The sequence below is a fragment of the Phyllobates terribilis genome, unplaced genomic scaffold (assembly GCF_046119375.1).
Source record: "Phyllobates terribilis strain yellow unplaced genomic scaffold, ASM4611937v1 Scaffold_1__5_contigs__length_1240528914, whole genome shotgun sequence".
NCBI lineage: Eukaryota > Metazoa > Chordata > Amphibia > Anura > Dendrobatidae > Phyllobates > Phyllobates terribilis.
This window is the reverse complement of record NW_027362761.1, coordinates 843,290,051-843,310,584: the sequence shown is the minus strand read 5'-3', so window position 1 is coordinate 843,310,584 and position 20,534 is coordinate 843,290,051. Positions and strand designations below refer to the sequence as shown.

The 20,534-nt window shown below is 42.4% G+C and overlaps 1 protein-coding gene across 1 annotated transcript in view; it reads right to left on the bottom strand.

Annotated features, from left to right (window-relative positions):
* Window positions 1-20,534, bottom strand: part of PDLIM5 (PDZ and LIM domain 5) — a 225,037-nt gene that overhangs the window by 64,438 nt on the left and 140,065 nt on the right. The window contains exons 6-8 of the mRNA XM_073638258.1: window positions 16,469-16,641; window positions 10,318-10,354; window positions 1,175-1,204 (exon numbers count right to left, since the gene is read on the bottom strand). Coding sequence (XP_073494359.1) covers window positions 1,175-1,204; window positions 10,318-10,354; window positions 16,469-16,641 — 240 coding nt within the window. The remainder of the gene's footprint in view (window positions 1-1,174; window positions 1,205-10,317; window positions 10,355-16,468; window positions 16,642-20,534) is intronic.

The following is a 20,534-nucleotide window of genomic DNA, read 5'->3' as shown; positions in this document are numbered from 1 at the left end:
ACCAGGGCTGTGGAGTCGGAGTCCGAATCGGTATAAAATGGACCGACTCCAACTCCTAAAATATATATAATAAATTGGGGACAGTAGTTCAATGCAGTTTGTGGGGATTATTTTTTCATAAGAATTTGGGAAAGTTATGAAATGTCCTATAAATGTCTGTCCTATTCCTGATCTAAGGGTCTAGACTTTTAGCTGAGATGAATCTGTGCTACAGTAAATTTATCACTTAAACATGAGCCATGTATGAGGGAGTCGGAGTCGTGGAAATTGAGGAGTCAGAGGTTTGGCTTACTGACTCCACAGCCCTGCAACCCACGGCTGTTAAAAGGCACATGATGGCTAATTAAATCAGCCATCATCTGCTGGGAAATACACAGGCTACATCTGTTTGAACATGACTTGTGTGCATTTCCTTTATCCACTGTACTTTTCACTGCCTGTGAATGATTTTTAGCACATCACAGGAACCTTTGCCCAAATCAGCAGTTAGGAGCCAACATTAATGCCCAATGACTATAATCTAACAAATGGGGAATTTAACTGAAAATGGCCAAGCAATAAACTTGCCCAAAAACCTAATACAATCTTGTTAACAGGACGCACCCTAGAGAGAGTTACAGGATTAGAATAACCAAAAACAATAACACTCAGGGCTCATTCAGATGTCAGTTTTCACATAGGAGCTCTATCCGTGTTTACCTATTATAATCTGATTTACTTTACTCTCTTACAGTATATAATGCCATTAATTCCCCAGTGCTTTACAGATGCCATCAGTCTGTGGGGTTGTTCACATGCCTGTGTATTATTGCAGACTGACTGCTCCACATAAATACAGAGATACCTGTCAGATTTTGGTTCGAGTCAAATGCAAGTGTGTCTGAACGAAACAAGTAAAATTGGAAAAATGGACAGACACTGACCAACCTTTGATTATAATCTAATCCAAAACACCGATGGAGGTTGGTCAGTTTCTGGGTACCAGAAAAATCCCTGACGTCTGAACAAGCCCTTACAACGCACAATCATGTACGTCTTACATACAGCATGTGGTTTCACAGAATTACATATTAGGTGACTTGATGGGAACACAAAACGTGTTCAGTCCTATTTATCTGTGAGGTTAGAAATCAGTCTGTGGAGAGATTATTAATATTATTCTTTCACTTGTTACCTGATATCACCATTTAGAACTTGGCTTTCCCTAGGCATAAAAAATAATTCTTCAGTTATTCCCAGAACCGTAGAAAAACAATAATTTGCTATTTGCAAAGCAACAGTTTAAAAGTTATCTAAAGGGAATTTATCTGTGAGAAATCTAGGAATATGCTCCACAGCCACTTTCTCTAGACTTTGAAAAATATCTAAAACAAAAATGTAGTCCTGTATATAAGTGGTTATTACATGTGCATTGTAAAACGGTGTGTGTGTTTATAAATCAACATTAAAATATTTTTTGTACGTTGTACTGGCCATCGGCTGTTCTCTTCTGGACACACATTTCCATGTCAGCAATTCTAGACAATCTTAGTAAATATATAGATGACCATGTCTATGGGTAACCAAAGAAAAGCATTTACAAAAAATGTATCATAGCACCTCCTAAAATGAAACACTTTAAATAGATGTGTGCACCTTTAAGTTTTCACGAATTTCATCGGAGGACCCCAATTTCTCACAAATTCAATACACCAGAGCGTCAGTAAAACCCTGAACAGGCTTCAATTCACAACACGACCCATAGAAGGCCACATACAGCATAAACCTCTCCAGAATAATGTAAAATCAGGTGTTTTTCTGTTCAAAGCTTCTCATCTTGTGCCACTAGTCTTGACCTAAAGGGGTATTTTCAAGTTGTCTCTTGAGCAGCTCAGAGCTCTACAATCTCCTTACAGTTACTTCCTGGCTCTCCTCCTTAAGGAAGCACTCCCATCATTTTATCCTCTTAATATATTGCAATCATCATATTATATGGCACTGTGTACTTACAATTGCTCATTTTGCCTTTCTATCCAGCTAATTCTTCCCTTTTCTCTGCTTTATGTAGAAACAGGAAGTCTCTTCTCTGCATGAGTCACATCCCCTTCAACTCCTGACCCAGCTGCTCCCTCCTCCCCCTGCCAAGGACTTTTGCAGTGACTCATGACTCATGGAGGAAAAAAGGCTTCCTGTTTCTACATAGAGCTTAAAAGGATTCAGCTAATCAGTTGTTAATCATGTGATGTCATAGACCTAGTGGAAAAGAGGTATTAACTGGGTAGAAGGGCAAAATGAGCAATTGCAAGTACACATTGCTTTATAATATGATGACTGCAATATATTAAGAGGATAACAACTTTGATGGGAGGAGTGCTTAAGTGACAGCTCTGGTGAACAGAACTGGAGTATTAGTAAAACCCAGTAAAGCCCAGAACAAGTTTTGCTATAAGACATTCATCAGTGGTTTGTTCTGAGTCTACACTGTTATCCCTGTATTTACTCTGAGATAACAGGGCATTTGAACAAGCACACAGGTCAGACACTGGAACAGAAAGAGCAGAGAGCCATGATTAGGAGACCCGCTGCAAAAGCTGCCCTGCTGGGCTGGTGACTTATGTCTGCATCATCTCAGAGGATGAAAGGAAGAGGAGGGAGATGGGGAGGAAGTGAGCAGCTAACTGCTGTAAAGAGGTCAATGGACTGAACAGAGGTGACTGGTATGTTAAGAGTTAACCTCTCTCCTAGAATGTAACTACTGCACACTCTGCCAGGGTCTGGAGGCAAAGTTCCATGGAAACCAGATGTACACAATAAAAGCTAAAAGCTTTCATTACAGTAGAAAGACAGCAGATAGAAAAAGAACAATTGCAAACTTGCTTATTTTCATGCTGTAACTAATTACAGCAATTTTAAGAATTTGAGAACATCCCTTTAAAATGAGAGCAGAAGCGATGACAGTCTTAAGTTGCACAACTTTCACAAGAAAATTAATTGAAAATATTGGTGTACAACAGTGTGACTAATCATTGATTATTATAGAGAGAAACTGTTGAGTGACAAACTCAAATTTCACCAAAAGTTAACAAATGAATCAGTAAGGTGCAGTGTGAGTGACCACATCTCAGTGTCACAGGTTTTTCACTTTTCAGCTGATCACTTATTGTTATTAGTAAAGACTTCTTTAGGTGGCACCAGAACAGTTTCCTCTTGCAATAGTTATTTTCCATACAGGGAGCATCATTAAGACAGCAATCAGGTCCTTTATTATATCAGGATTTTCAAATTAATTCACTTATGTTCAAAACTGATGACAATAAGTATTCACTATTAGGGTTCGCTCACATGGCCATATGTCCTCTCATGTGAGAGAATCGGGCCGATTATGCTAATGACACTCAAATCAAACTGACAGAGTTTAAGCCAAGTGTCATCTTACTGTTATCTGATTCCCTGGCATGAGAGAATCAGATAACAGCTGTGGAGAGGATGGAGAATGTAATTTCTCAATCTTCTCCACTCTTTCTGTGTGCGGTACATTGGACTGCACTCGGATAACAACAGAGTGCAGTCTGATGTTTCACATGTACCCGTAGACTTGTATCGGTGGGCGAGATTCAAATATCGGAGCCATTTGCAGCTTGCTGTGATTGTTCTCACGCCAAATCGCTGATCAGCACTGCCCTATAGTATAACATTGGGCCATGTGCTATCTGATAAAATATCAGATACTACTAGTCCATGTTATATGGCAGTGTGAGCGAACTCTTAGGCACACACGGATCAATAAGAAGATTTTCCACATTGATTACAGTAAATACACTTTATTTGAAAACAGACAAAATTATAATACATTATATTACATAAAGACGTACAAGTGAAGGATAGAACTAAAGATGTTTACTGCCAAGATCACAGGCCTGTCATTAAAGTGGTTATTCCACGATTCACTTTTTTTTTTTTTTAAATGTCTTGCACGGCTTCCACAGGGAAACTATACCATTTCAGCTTTAGCTCTCTGTGCCCACTAAGAACCACTGCTAGGCTGCACTAATGTTATACAGGCTTATGGGCAGTGTCACATTACGCAAGTCTCTGTTTTCTGCCTACAATTCTACAGTGAAGGAAATAATTATTTGATCCCTTGCTGTTTTTGTAAGTTTGCCCACTGACAAAGACATGAACAGTCTATAATTTTAAGGGTAGGTTAATTTTAACATTGAGAGATAGAATATCCCAAGAAAATCACATTGTATAAATTAGATAAATTTATTTTCATTTTGCAGTGAGAAATAAGTATTTGATCCCCTACAAACCATTATGAGTTCTGGCTCCTACAGACCAGTTAGACGCTCCTAATCAACTCGTTACCTGCATTAAAGACAGCTGTCTTACATAGTCACCTGTATAAAAGACTCCTGTCCACAGACTCAATTAATCAGTCAGACTAACCTCTACAACATGGGCAAGACCAAAGAGCTTTCTAAGGATGTCAGGGACAAGATCATAGACCTGCACAAAGCTGGAATGGGCTACAAAACCTTAAGTAAGATGCTGGGTGAGAAGGAGACAACAGTTGGTGCAATAGTAAGAAAATGGAAGAAATACAAAATGACTGTCAATCGACATCGATCTGGGGCACCATGCAAAATCTCACCTCGTGGAGTATCCTTGATCATGAGGAAGGTGAGAGATCAGACTCAAACTACACGGGGGAAACTTGATCTCCAGGCAGCTGGGACCACAGTCACCAATAAAAACATTGGTAACACATTACGCCTTAAAGGTTTAAAATCCTGCAGTGCCCGCAAGGTCCCCCTGCTCAAGAATGCACATGTGCAGGCCCGTCTGAAGTTCGCCAATGAACACCTGGATGATTCTGTGAGTTATTGGGAGAAGATGCTGTGGACAGATGAGACAAAAATTGAGCTCTTTGGCATTAACTCAACTCTCCGTGTTTGGAGGAAGAGAAATGCTGTCTATGACCCTAAAAACACCGTCCACACTGTCAAGCATGGAGGTGGAGACATTATGTTTTGGGGGTGTTTCTCTGCTAAGGGCACAGGATTACTTCACCGCATCAATGGGAGAATGAATGGAGCCATGTACCATAAAATCTAGAGTGAAAACCTCCTTCCCTCCGCCAGGACATTAAAAATGGGTCGTGGCTGGGTCTCCCAGCAAGACAATGACCCAAAACATACAGTCAAGGCAACAAAGGAGTGGCTCTAAAAGAAGCACATTAAGGTCATGGAGTGGCCTAGCCAATCTCCAGACCTTAATCCCATAGAAAACTTATGGAGGGAGTTGAAGCTCCGAGTTGCCAAGTGACAGCCTCAAAATCTTAATGATTTAGAAATGATCTGCAAAGAGGAGTGGACCAAAATTCCTCCTGACATGTGCGCAACCCTCATCATCAACTACAAAAAACGTATGACTGCTGTGCTTGCCAGCAAGGGTTTTGCCACTAAGTATTAAGTGTTGTGTGCCAGAGGGATCAAATACTTATTTCTCACTGCAAAATGCAAATAAATTTATCTAATTTATACAATGTGATTTTCTTGATATTCTATCTCTAAAATTAACCTACCCTTAAAATTATAGACTGTTCATGTCCTCGTCAGTGGGCAAACTTACAAAAACAGCAAGGGATCAAATAATTATTTCCTTCACTGTAGATCCTTGCATTTAACATGTCTTTCTCTCCACGCTGGTACACATCAGCTTCAATCATTCTCCTCCCCTCCTACTTATTGTAAACATAGTCACCAGTATGTTCCCTGTCAGTTTCCTTCCCTTTTTGGCAGCCATAAATATAGTCCCCAGCAAGTTTCTTAGGTTTCCTTCTCCTTCTAGTAGCTGTAAATGTAAGTTCTTAGTCAGTCTACTTCCCTCTCTAGCATCCATAAACATAGTCCTCAGTCAATCTCCTTCTCCCTCTGACAGCCATAAATATAGTTCCCAGTACATTCCCCTGCACATAGTTAAATAAGAATTATATCCTTGAGTCTGTAGAAGTGAAAAGATCCTTGCTCACCACTCAATCCTCAGAGGCAGTCTTATTAGCTTTGCAGTACATTGCCATGCTACTTACAGATTTTAGTCCTGACATGCAGGGTGAAAGCAATTTTTGTATAACCTGTTGTTCAGCGAACAGAGGATCACTATACTAAGAATGAATGAGGATTTAATGGTGGGGAGAGTGACTGAGCATGTGTGTCCATCAGCAATCAGCTCCAGTGGACCTGCACATTGATCTTCTTTTTGAACAACAGGATAGAGCCATGTTATGCAAGTAAACATCATCATTCTTCAGTGTTTTTCTTAAATGCCTCTAATTGGCAATATTACAATTTTTCTTAATCTGCACAATAAATATACTTACTCGTGGGATAACCCCTTTAAAACATGAAACACCTTGTCCTAGCGCTTCTGTCAGATTTGCTCTTTGGAAGTTTAAAGTCATTTAATAGCACCAAATGTGTTTTTACACAGTAAAGATATTTCCTTAAATCAAAGCTTGAGCCATCTATGGCCTCACAGATATGTACAAATGCAACCAATACTCAATTTTTGCAAAATAAAGGCATGCAGTTTCAAGCTAGAAATTCTATCCATGCACATCATAAGCAGTTTTATGTAGAAACACACAAGCTACTTTTCTGCTCAACTCTCAAAGTTGCCTACTCAGCAACAATCCAAAACACGAATCTCTAAAATGCATGCACACAACCGGCCTAAAAGTTAAAAGTATCATCATCAACCCAGCATAAAATATATTGCTAATCTTATCAATCACGGTTCACACTTTCATGAAACCTATTGCCAATGGAAGAAATCCCGCAAGCTGCAGTGCCTTTCATATATTATCAAGCACTTTAATGGCCAATGGTTATGAATCAGCATCAGAGCATCAGCAGCCAACAAACCCTATAGGATATAGAAGAAGAATAGCGGAAACTGCATCCTTGATGAAAACCGATCAGCATGCAACCGGCCATTTAGTAGGTTTTCCTCACTGGTGCACCCTGACAATAAGCATGCATCACATTCCCAGTCTCAGTTTGTTTATGTTGCCTTTCAGAACGCCAATATACATTAAATCAGCAGTGCATGTTCACATTTACACAGATGTAGCAGAGCTAATTGAGAATTAAAAATGTAAACGGAGTAAAACGTGTAAATAAGCAATGCCTGATGGAGATCGCAGTAGTCTTAAAAGCTAGCCATCTGTTACCATCTTTTCAGTTGGGCATTAAACGGTACCAAGTATTGGGGACTCTCAATCTTGAGGATTTTTCAAAATGTAAAGAAAGCTGCAGGACATAGTGCACTGGAGAACCACAGCAAAGGCCATCGGCTGCACGCATTCAGGGCATATATGAACTGGGCCCTGTTCAGATTGAGTTTTCCTTAGGGTGCTTTCTCCCTGCACGCTGCGTTTTGACACCAGTCTGTCAGGGCTTTTGTCCGAACCCACCGTAAAATGGGATTCGGGTGTATACACCGACCATAGACTAGAATGGTGTTGGTAGACCGTGTGCTCTGTCGTGCATAATTTTCAGGTGTGTATGCGCACTGGTGAGGGACACCCAGACGGAGTCTACTACGTCAGTGTCTGCCTCCAGTAGGAGTACAGGCCCTAAAATGATGCACAACAGATCACACACCTCTGTCTGGCTCTGTCGCACCATTATACTCTAGGACCCCACTGGTGTATATGCCCGAATCCAGTTTTGCAGGGGTTTAGAATCAAGCCCTGACGGAACCAACGGATGTGTGCCAAAATGCACTGTGAAAGTATCCTTAAAGCTCACCTCCAGTTTCACAAATAACAGGCAGCTTTTACACTTATCCACCATGAAGCTTTGGAGACATCACCAGCCATTCATTCATGGACAGTGGTCATTGGTGCTTCAGATTGCAAAAAAAGAAGGTCTACTGACAGCGCAATGTTGAGAGTTTCTCCTTCTCCAAAAATGCAGAATAGTGCCCAAGTCCAGCACAATATTTTATTTTCCAGCTGATTCTACCACAGCAGCAGAGCCCCCTCCCTCTATCCTAACAAGACCATGTGGGAAGTCAGGGTCAGTAGTAGGTGACAGCTGGGTGTGGGGGAGCAGAGATGGGCAACAGCATATAGAGCCAGAAAAACCAGAGGCGCTCCTATGTGTGAGGCAGCTCATTCTGACAGGCTAGAGCCGACTACTGGAAAGGCTCACTTGGAATCGTTGTGTAATCGCAGGCACAACTCTGCAGCCCTCATCATCAGCCCCCAGCTGGGGGTGAGGACACAAATCCAAAGGGAATAGAAAAAAAATGATGATCCAAAGGCGAGGTGACTCCAGATGGTTTTTTTTAAAAACCTGTTATTAAAACCATGCATTTCTAGAGCGAACCGCTCTCTTCACCAGGTACAAATAAACATACAAAGTAAAGGGCATTCTTATAAAGCCCCTAAACAGGTGCGGGTATTCAGATTCATTAATCATTTAACCGTTTCCCTATAACCAAATGTCTCCAAATGAAAAGCGATAGTGCCCATTGTCCGTGCATCACATGTTGACCTGTATGATCTATACATTTATTCAATCCTTCAGGAACTCATGTGGACCATTTAAAAATCCAATAACTTTCTCTATTTACCAGTCTTTGAGATCTATTAGTATAACTGACCTCTATTTGTGGTTTTAATAAAAACTGTTGTTTTTTTAAAAATTATCTGGAGTGACAGCGCCTTTGGATCATCACCCCCCCCCCCTTTATAGCCAGTTACATCACAGGAGCTTTGCCAGCAGCTTCTCATTGCTCTCAATGGGAACTCCTACAGGTACAGATGGATTCTGGATACCACACAGATGGATGCTAGGTGCTGCGGAGTTGGACCAGTGAATCCTTCCATAGTCAGTATAGTCCCTTGCTTGGAGGCAGTTTATCAAACAGCTTTTGCTAGCAGCCAACACAGTCAGAGTTAACTCTTATAATGAGGGCAGCGGTGCTATCAAGGGGAGGTGAGACACAATCAGTGGGCTCAGAGTTGGCAAATGTGAACGGGGCTGTATTGTGCAATAGGAAACACAGCAGCCTTCCAATTGAAGGCATTTGCCAGAATCCCGCAGAAAAAAAAAAAAACACAATATATATATTGATATGGCCTTACGCTGTCGTCATTTTCATTTGGGTACTGTGTGAGAATATATTTCCCCTGTAGTGGACATTCAGAGGACGGTTGTTTTAAAAAGGGGCAGTAAGGTCTGTATGAGCCATATAAACCTGCATACATGAATACCCAAAAGAGAAAAGCCCAAAAAAAAGTCAGAGAGAAACAACGGCGAGTATGAAGTAAAAAACGTTTATTAATAAGCACAGGTTACACGGTGGCACTGTAGAAGACGAGTGCACACGTAAGAATAAAAACAGTATGACCTTTTTTCAGCTTTTCTCCTTTGGGTATCCATGTTTCTTTCCGAATGGTCGACCATTCATCCAGCAGCAGATACATGCCAATAATGTTATTTGTATGACTAACTGTATATATTATCTCATTTTCCAGTTGACATCTATTATCTGCCTTGTCCAGTACGTGCTCTAATTAACCTGGAGATAGTAGATTTACTTGCAGTTTTACATAGGATCACATTTACCCCCCAATTATAGGCAAAGCTCTGCTACATCTGTTTAAGGGATTAAAAACTAGAAAGCTTTTTATTACATCATTTCTAAGGTTCATCTAGAAAACCGTTCACGCTGAAAACTCAATATAGGTTACGGGAAGCCAAGTTTATCGCTTTCATGCAGCAAATAGAAAAAAAATAAATAAAAAGAGAACACAAAATGTTTCCCTTGCAATGCAGCATTGAGAATGAAAGCCACGAAAAGTTTAGAAAAGACAGGAAATTAATGTGAAAAAGTAGAGGATCACTGCACATTTAGAACACGGGCTGAGACACCATGGTGCCAGTCTCGTAATTTAGTATACTTTGGGCTAATGATTTGAACAGGAACTTTTTCCCTACAAAGAAAGAAAAGATAGGAAAAGACAAGAGAAAAAAAAAAAAAAGTAAAAATAAAAAGAGGTTTTATCCATTGAAACATGGACATTTACTTACACAGCATAATGTATCAAGTCACACTGCAGAAAGCTGAATATAACAAAAACTATACAATTACAAGCATAGTAGCCATAAAAACATCAGCTGACAACAGGAGGGTCACAAAGCCACAACATAGAGATGTAACAAGAAGAGGAGGCATGCGTGACTCCATACTGACCAGTGACATATGTATTTCAGCACAAACACTTCACAGCTCTCAGATGCCAACACAAAAGACTAAACTTACTTGTCTTTTTTCACATTTTCAGACTCTGGTTCTGTAACTGAAAAGTAATAAGAAAATAATATCAGATAATATTAAAATGGTATTACCCCTCCCCCCCTCCCAACCCCCAAAAAATGGGTGCTTTTTTTTTTTTTTTTTTTAGAAACAGGGGTAGAGGGGAGAACAGAGGGTGCTGTCGCACAGTCCCCGCGCTCCGAGGGGCCCACCCGGAGGTATGCTACTGTTGAAGGGGTTGACCAGTACTTTATATTACCACCCCAATGTATCCCCCCGGGGCCGCTAAGGATTTTTGTAATTACCTTATGTTGCAGATAGCGCCGCTCACAGGCAGTATCACTGACCGCTCACAGGCATCACGTGACCCTCGGCTGCAGCCGGCTCTGACATCCGCTGATGTCACGACAAGTGCTGGCAGTAGCCAGGGGTCTTTGTCTTCCGCGTTCCAGGTGGATGCCAGGCTGTGGGCAGGGTTACCCCCCCGCGTCACACCCGGCATCCACCGCACGCTCTGCCTCTCTCCATTCATTGGGAAAGCACGTGGTGGATGCTGGGTGTGACGCAGGGGGTAACCCCACCCACAACCCAGCAGCCACTGCGGGGACCTCAGCGCTGAGTCACGCCTCACTTGTCGTGACGTCAGCGGGGGGGGATCACGTGATGCCTGTGAGCAGCCACCGATAGCGCCGCTCACAGGCATTATCAGCAACATAAGGTAATTACAAAAAGTCTTAGGGGCCCCGGGGGGATACATTGGGGGGTGGGGGGTAAAAGTACTGTACAACTTCTTTAACTACATTGGCATTAGTTAAGCTGTGTGGTAGTGCAAAGAGACAGAATCCCCCTGCACTACTGTTCTCCGTTGGTGATACAGTGGCAGAGGCGCCGGACCATGCACAGGACTTCAGAGTCGACACTGACATCAGCGCATTTGTTTGCCGAGCCTCACCTGTGGACGCATCAGGATCCTGGATTAGGAGAGTATATGACTTTTTTTATTTTTATTAAAACTTGTGGTGTGACTGTGGGGGCATCAAACAATGGTGGACCCTGAAACAGTGTGTGGGGGAGACCCTCAAAGTATTGGGGGCCATTATATAGTTTGAGGGAGCTAATGTGGGGGCCATTATATAGTTTGGGAGCTAATGTGTTGCCCATTATACAGTTTGGGGGCTAATGCAAGGGCCATTATATAGTTTGGAGGCTAATGCGGGGGCCATTATACAGTTTGGGGCCTACTGTGGCGGTAATAATACAGTGTGGGGACTACTGCAGGGAGCCATCATACAGTGTGATGAGCCCCTCCCACACTGTAGGGACATCTGTGGGAGGGGTTCTCAAAGTGTGAGGGAAATTATACAGCGTAGGAGCAAATTTCAGTGCCATTATACAGTTTTTGGCCTATCGTGGGGGCAATCATACAGTGTGGGGACTACTATGGGGACCATTATACAGTGTGGGAGCTAAAGCTGTGTTTTGGGAGAGCTGTGGGATCATCATACAGGGTATAGCAGAGCTGTAGACTCATCATACTGTGTACAAGGAAGCCGTGGGGGCATTATATATATATATATATATATATATATATAGGGGAGCTGTGGGCCCATCATACTGTATACAGGGGAGTTGTGGGTCCATTAGACTGGGTATGGGGCAGCTGTGGCCCCATCATACTGATTATAGAGTACCTGTACATTTGAGGTCTCAGGGGACATTATTAAATATTAAGTGGGCACTTAAGAAGCATTATTGGCACTCAGGGTAACATGACCGACAAAGGTGCATAGGGTACATTATAACTTTCTAGAGTCAAAATGGACACTATTTTCTGGGCCATTTACACAGGGCATTCATATTTTATAGAGGGCAATGGTAATTCTACCATCCAGAGGGCACAAAAGAGGCATTATTACTATGTAAGGGGCACAGTGGTGGATATTACTGTGTGGAGCAGTAAGAGGAGCATGGTTATTGTGCCAAACAGCAGGTGCAGGACACATCTGGCAGCAGTGGCTCAGCATTGGGTTGAGTAGTTTGTGCAGGTTGGGAATAGATGGAGATGGTGCAACAGGTGTGAGAAGTCAAATGTGTCTTTGTTGTAATCTCTGCAGACGAGTTGCGACTGGAAGAAGTCGTTATGTCGGTCTGGGCCAGATTGAAAAGACAGCAAAAGTGAGCAACTCCATCAGAATGAACATCAGCTGTAAGTCACTATCTATAACTGTACTGTACATCACTTCTATGTTCTGCAGGACTGGTGTCTACCATTATCTGGTCACCGTATGGCGATAATAATATCAGTCTTGGTCTTCGTATATTTATTTATGTTCAGTAGCAGCTGGGTCATCTGCTGAGGTTTCCCTATACCCCTTATTAGGGGGAACCACTGTAGCTGTAATCAGGGTTACCGGTTAGGGGCCCACTCAGATGTTTCGCTTCCCCCCTGAGCTGAACCCCTAACTATGCCTCTGCTCCTATCCACAGTCCATGTCTGGTATTGCAGCTGAGGCCCATTCACCTGACTACCAGAAAGCCTAGAGACCAGTGGACAGCGAAAGCCACTGAACAGGTGGTGTTTAGGAGGTGTCCAAAACTTGGTACCAAAACACTGGGCACATCAAACTAATTCCCAAGTGCAGTTTTTAAATATCCACTATATAGATAAAAGCATTGGGACACCTACATATTACACCTTCAGGCATTTTAAAGAACATCACATCTAAATCCATAAAACATTAAAAGGGAATCTGTCAGCAGGCTTTCATCCCCCTAACTATTTATATGTGCATGTAGCTCTATCAAAGTCAAATTCATCAATACCTTTACATGCCAGTTCCTCAGTTACTGAGAAATCAGTATTTGAATTGATATACAAAGGAGGCTGAAAGCTATGGTACATCAGAAACCTCTGTCACACCAGCTCTATTCCCTGTCCAGTGCTGCTGCTCCCTGCTTGACTGACAGCTCCTTTGCACTAAGTCACAGAGCAGGTCAGTCAAGGAAAAGGAGGAAGCATTGGGCGGGAAAATAGAGCTGGAGAGAAGGAAGCTTCAGATTTACAGCCTCATTTGCATAATTATTCAAAAGTTTGGCGTATTAAACCCTGCTGACAGATTCTTTCTAAAATGGCGTTGGCTCTCCTTTGCAGCTTAAAGAGCTTCCACTCTTCTGGGAAGAATTTCTACAAGATTTTGTACTGCGTTTGTGAACATTTTTGTCCATTCATTCAAAAGAGAATTTGTAAGACATTGGATTAGAGGTCCCGCTTTACACTCTCCGTTTTAGTTTATCCTAACAGGAATTTATTAGGGTCTTTACACACATTGCAATTTTCTCACTTTTTTCAGCCTTTTTGCAGCAAATTCCACCTTAAAGAATTGAAAAAATGCATCAAAAACGAAAAAAAAAAAAAAAAAAAAAAAAAAAAAAAGCATAAAAAATGTATTCTGTATACTTCATGCTGTGTTTTTTCCAAACACCACATCAGTATTTGCAGCAGATTTGAAGCAGAGTTTTCTGCCACAAATAGTGAACATGTGCACATACCCTTAGGGTTGAGGTCATAGAGCTACAGTATGTTGGCCTGTCACATTCTCGACACCAAACTCACCCAACCATGCCTATATGGAACTTGATTTATAAACTGGGGCACATTTATGCTGGAACAGAAAAGGGACTTTACCAAACTGTTCCACAAAGTTAAAAGGGTGCAACTGTCAAAAATGTCTTGGCATGATGAAGCCTTAAGATTTCTCTTCCCTGGCACTAAGGGGACTAAGACAACGCCTGATGAACCACTCCATGGTATTATCCCTTTTCCATCAAACTTTATAGTTGGTTCATTGCAGTCAGGCAGCTAATGTTCTCCTGGCATTCACCAAACCCAGACTCATCCATCAGACTGCCAGGTAGAGAAGAGTGATTGGTGCAGAAGATCCATGTTCTGTCTGGTGACCTGAGTCACTCCATCTGACACTTGATATTGTGCTTTGTGTTGCATGTAGCTGCTCAATCATAGAAACCCATGCCATGATGCTACCGGCGCAGAGTTTTTGGTTGTTATTAAAATCAGAGAAGGTTTGGAGCTTTGCAAGTATTGCGTCAGCAGAGGGTTGAGACTTTTATGCACTATGCTTTTCAGCACTTAATGACCACTCTGTAACTTTGTGGTCCTATGTAAGATTGCTTCCATTTCTCCAGCTTCAAGACATTGAACACTTTAAAATATTGCTTTCAATTAGACTTACTCCCTAAAAATAAGCTGCTCATACTGCTGGTATCTGCAGAAAATCAGCAATTTCCATACCATCACAGGTGAAATGAAAAATTATATTTTCTACTGATATCAAATGTGTTATATACAGCTCTGGCAAAAATTAAGAGACCACTGCAAAATTTTCATTTTCTCTTATTTTTCTCTTTATAGGTATATTTTTGAGTAAAATGTACATTGTTGTTTTATTCTATAAACTACTGACAACATGTCTTCGAAATTCAAAGCTAAAAATTTTGTATTTATTTGCAGCAAATGAAAATTCGTCAAAATAAAATAGAAACAGTGCTTTCAGACCTCAACTAATGCAAAGAAAACAAGTTTTTATTAATTTAGAAACAACAATATTCATATTTTAACTCAGGACGAGTTCAGAAATCAATATTTGGTGGAATAACCATGATTTTAATCACAGCTTTCATGCGTCTTGGCATGCTTTCCACCAGTCTTTCACACTGCTTTTGGGTGACCTTATGCCACTCCTGGCACAAAAATTTAATTAGTTCTTTGTTTGATGGCTTGTGACTATCTGTGTTCCTCTTGATTACATTCCAGTGTTTTTCAATGGGGTTCAGGTCTGGAGATGGGGCTGGCAATGACAGGGTCTTGATGTGGTGCTCCTTCATCCACACATTGATTGACCAAGCTGTGTGGCATGGGGCATTGTCCTGCTGGAAAAAACAGTCCTCAGAGTTGGGGAACATTGTCTGAGCAGAAGGAAGCAAGTGTTTTTCAAGGATAAACTTGTATGCAGATTGATTCATACGTCCTTTGCAAAGATTAACCTGTCCAATTCCAGCCTTGCTGAAGCTTCCCCAGATCATCATCGATCCTCCACCAAATTTCACAGTGGGTGCAAGACACCGTGGCTTGTATGCCTCTCCAGGTCTCCGTCTAACCATCAGATGACCAGGTGTTGGGCAAAGCTGAAAATTAGACTCATCAGAGAAGATTACCTTACTCCAGTCCTCTATGGTCCAATTCTTATGGTCTTTGGCAAACTTCAGCCTGGCTCTCCTTTGCGTCTCATTGATGAAAGGCTTTTTTCTAGCTTTACATGACTTGGGCCTGCCTCTAGGAGCCTGTTACGAACTGTTCTTGCCGTGCACTTCACCCCAGCTGCCATTTGCCATTCCTTTTGTAGGTCACTTGATGTCATCCTGTGGTTGCGGAGTGACATTAGAATAAGATGACAGTCATCCAGGTCAGTGGAGAGTCGCTTTCGTCCTCTGCCGGTCTGTAGCTTTGCTGTCCCCAATGTCTGCGGCTTGACCTTGTTGTAATGGACTGCCGTCTTCGAAATTTTAAGGATGGAGGCAACATGACGCTCACTGTATCCCTCTGCTAGTAAAGCCAGAATTGAGCCCTTCTTTTCCTCACTTTTCTTTTCAACTCCTTTGACACGGTTAAAAGTTATCTTTTCATTCAAATTACTTTTGGGCTATTCCTAGCACTTGTTTTGCCATCCAGCTTGTCCTATTGCAAGAGGATTGTGAAGACCACAGCAGTGTTTTTTATACTTTCCCTCGTTACATAAGATTTGGTTCAGGTGATCACCTAATCAGAAGCACATTAAGTAGAATGAGGTGGACTTTGGTTGGAATTCAACTGACACTGGAATGGAATGGCTGTCAGACATGTAGAGATGGGGATTTTTAGAAAACTGTCCAGTGGTCTCTTAATTTTTGCCAGAGCTGTATGTAATATGGAGAGATGCTGATGTTCTCCTCTCTGGATAATGGAGTAGGTCCTGAATAAACAAAATCTTATGCAATAACAAATTAAAAATAATCTCGACAGCTAAGAATAGAAGCCCTAGAACACAGCCACAAATACATTTCCACCATCTGCACAGCCATTACAAGCTGTAAAATAACTTACGATTTTCTGTTCCAGTCATCTGAGCAAGGATACGGAAGGAACGCGACTGGGTGGTACCGGTACGAGGGTGCCAGTCTTCTGTGTTATCTACAAGACGCTTCTTGCTAGCATCACTGAAAATTGGTGTATGATGGAAGTCTGTCTCAACATCCAGAATGTGCTGGCGAGGAGGGCTAAGTAAGGAACAGAAATCATTAGTGAGCTTTTCTTTCTTTGAGCTTTTACTTCTTATGACAAGAGTTTAAACAGCTCTAACCCCAGATAGCCAGGTAGTTTTACCAGGAAAGCTTCAAATTAATATTCCCACATAATGTATTCAAATGGCTAAACCAGCGCCAGCTCATATAAGGAAAGTTTACGCAGATGCATGGCTCACGCAGTGCTTATAATCCAGATTGTGCCCTTAGGCTACATTCACCCATGAGTGTGACACATCCGCCTGCTGTCCATTTTTTTCTTTCTCTGACAGCACACTGATTCATAGATCTATATAAGTAGCCATGAAAAAAAAAAGATCTGTGTGTGAGATCCGTGAGACTTAGGACATGTCCTATTCTGATCTAGGTTTGCAGATCAGAATCGGCCATTAAAGTCTATGGGGATCTGTCAAACACTGAAGGCTTCAGATTTGCTTCTATTTTCCATCAGTGTGTCATGAATCTATTGCTTTGTGATATATATGAATCAAAAGATGTGACCTTGCTGGGCTCTTTGCAACAAAAACATTTTTTTTTTTTCATTGAAGAAAAGGATGAGAAAAAAATACGTATGCAACACAGATGATACATGAGAAACAAAAAGCTCCATTTCTCAAGTATGGTAAAATTCACAGGGATGTAGGAATGTAGCCTTAGTCCTACAATGAACTTGAAGCTATAAAGAAGTACAACACTATGGCCACTAGATGGTGGTGTTACCCATTTTTGGGTCGCACAATTTTACAAATCCTCTTCTAACACATTCTATAGAAAACAAATTACTTCCATTAAAGGGGTTCCTCAGGAATAGAAAGAACATAATTAAAAGGAAATATCATTAAAAATAAATTATTAATTACCTTTAAATTAGCAAGTCACAATCATTTTGTCTAGGAAGGTACGGTAATCACTATAGAATTACAATGGCTGCTGTTTTTTTTTTGTTTTTTTTAATACTGACAGAAACCGGGCCAAGAATGTTAATAGTTCAGGTGCCTGTGAGCATGAGCTCGATCCCATTTCCCCACATGTAGGAAGATGTGCTCCTAGTGGATAATCTGATCTTACCTGAGCAGTCCTGGTATCTCCTGTATCAGAAGACGGGACAGACAGCAGTGTGAGCATCTTCTTAAAGCCATGGTCAGTATTTGTAAGCCATAATCAGGAGTGGGTGATAAATACACAAGTGTTGACGTGTTTCTAATATACTGTTCGTCTGATTGTTCCACTCCTGGTTTTGGCTTACAAATACAGATGTAAAATACTGATAGTATGAACGTGGTCTAACTCAGCAGTCCTGATATCTCCAGTACTAGATCAGATAGACAGGGCAGACAGCAGTGTGAGCAGCCTCTTACCTCAGCACAGCCAATATCTCCAGTACTAGATCAGATGGACAGGGCAGACAGCAGTGTGAGCAGCCTCTTACCTCAGCACAGCTAATATCTCCAGTACTAGATCAGATAGACAGGGCAGACAGCAGTGTGAGCAGCCTCTTACCTCAGCACAGCCAATATCTCCAGTACTAGATCAGATAGACAGGGCAGACAGCAGTGTGAGCAGCCTCTTACCTCAGCACAGCTAATATCTCCAGTACTAGATCAGATAGACAGGGCAGACAGCAGTGTGAGCAGCCTCTTACCTCAGCACAGCCAATATCTCCAGTACTAGATCAGATAGACAGGGCAGACAGCAGTGTGAGCAGCCTCTTACCTCAGCACAGCCAATATCTCCAGTACTAGATCAAATAGACAGGGCAGACAGCAGTGTGAGCAGCCTCTTGCCTCAGCACAGCTAATATCTCCAGTATTATATCAGATAGACAGGGCAGACAGCAGTGTGAGCAGCCTCTTACCTCAGCACAGCTAATATCTCCAGTACTAGATCAGATAGACAGGGCAGACAGCAGTGTGAGCAGCCTCTTACCTCAGCACAGCTAATATCTCCAGTATTAGATCAGATAGACAGGGCAGACAGCAGTGTGAGCAGCCTCTTACCTCAGCACAGCTAATATCTCCAGTACTAGATCAGATAGACAGGGCAAACAGCAGTGTGAGCAGCCTCTTACCTCAGCACAGCTAATATCTCCAGTATTAGATCAGATAGACAGGGCAGACAGCAGTGTGAGCAGCCTCTTACCTCAGCACAGCTAATATCTCCAGTACTAGATCAGATAGACAGGGCAAACAGCAGTGTGAGCAGCCTCTTACCTCAGCACAGCTAATATCTCCAGTACTAGATCAGATAGACAGGGCAGACAGCAGTGTGAGCAGCCTCTTACCTCAGCACAGCTAATATCTCCAGTACTAGATCAGATAGACAGGGCAGACAGCAGTGTGAGCAGCCTCTTACCTCAGCACAGCCAATATCTCCAGTACTAGATCAGATAGACAGGGCAGACAGCAGTGTGAGCAGCCTCTTACCAGAGCACAGCCAATATCTCCAGTATTAGATCAGATAGACAGGGCAGACAGCAGTGTGAGCAGCCTCTTACCTCAGCACAGCCAATATCTGCAGTATTAGATCAGATAGACAGGGCAGACAGCAGTGTGAGCAGCCTCTTACCTCAGCACAGCCAATATCTCCAGTACTAGATCAGATGGACAGGGCAGACAGCAGTGTGAGCAGCCTCTTACCTCAGCACAGCTAATATCTCCAGTACTAGATCAGATAGACAGGGCAGACCGCAGTGTGAGCAGCCTCTTACCTCAGCACAGCTAATATCTCCAGTACTAGATCAGATAGACAGGGCAGACAGCAGTGTGAGCAGCCTCTTACCTCAGCACAGCCAATATCTCCAGTACTAGATCAGATAGACAGGGCAGACAGCAGTGTGAGCAGCCTCTTACCTCAGCACAGCTAATATCTCCAGTACTAGATCAGATAGACAGGGCAGACAGCAGTGTGAGCAGCCTCTTACCTCAGCACAGCCAATATCTCCAGTACTAGATCAGATAGACAGGGCAGACAGCAGTGTGAGCAGCCTCTTACCTCAGCACAGCTAATATCTCCAGTATTAGATCAGATAGACAGGGCAGACAGCAGTGTGAGCAGCCTCTTACCTCAGCACAGCTAATATCTCCAGTACTAGATCAGATAGACAGGGCAAACAGCAGTGTGAGCAGCCTCTTACCTCAGCACAGCTAATATCTCCAGTACTAGATCAGATAGACAGGGCAGACAGCAGTGTGAGCAGCCTCTTACCTCAGCACAGCTAATATCTCCAGTACTAGATCAGATAGACAGGGCAGACAGCAGTGTGAGCAGCCTCTTACCTCAGCACAGCCAATATCTCCAGTACTAGATCAGATAGACAGGGCAGACAGCAGTGTGAGCAGCCTCTTACCTCAGCACAGCTAATATCTCCAGTACTAGATCAGATAGACAGGGCAGACAGCAGTGTGAGCAGCCTCTTACCTCAGCACAGCTAATATCTCCAGTACTAGATCAGATAGACAGGGCAGACAGCAGTGTGAGCAGCCTCTTACCTCAGCACAGCCAATATCTCCAGTACTAGATCAGATAGACAGGGCAGACAGCAGTGTGAGCAGCCTCTTACCTCAGCACAGCTAATATCTCCAGTACTAGATCAGATAGACAGGGCAGACAGCAGTGTGAGCAGCCTCTTACCTCAGCACAGCCAATATCTCCAGTACTAGACCAGATAGACAGGGCAGACAGCAGTGTGAGCAGCCTCTTACCTCAGCACAGCTAATATCTCCAGTACTAGATCAGATAGACAGGGCAGACAGCAGTGTGAGCAGCCTCTTACCTCAGCACAGCTAATATCTCCAGTACTAGATCAGATAGACAGGGCAGACCGCAGTGTGAGCAGCCTCTTACCTCAGCACAGCCAATATCTCCAGTAC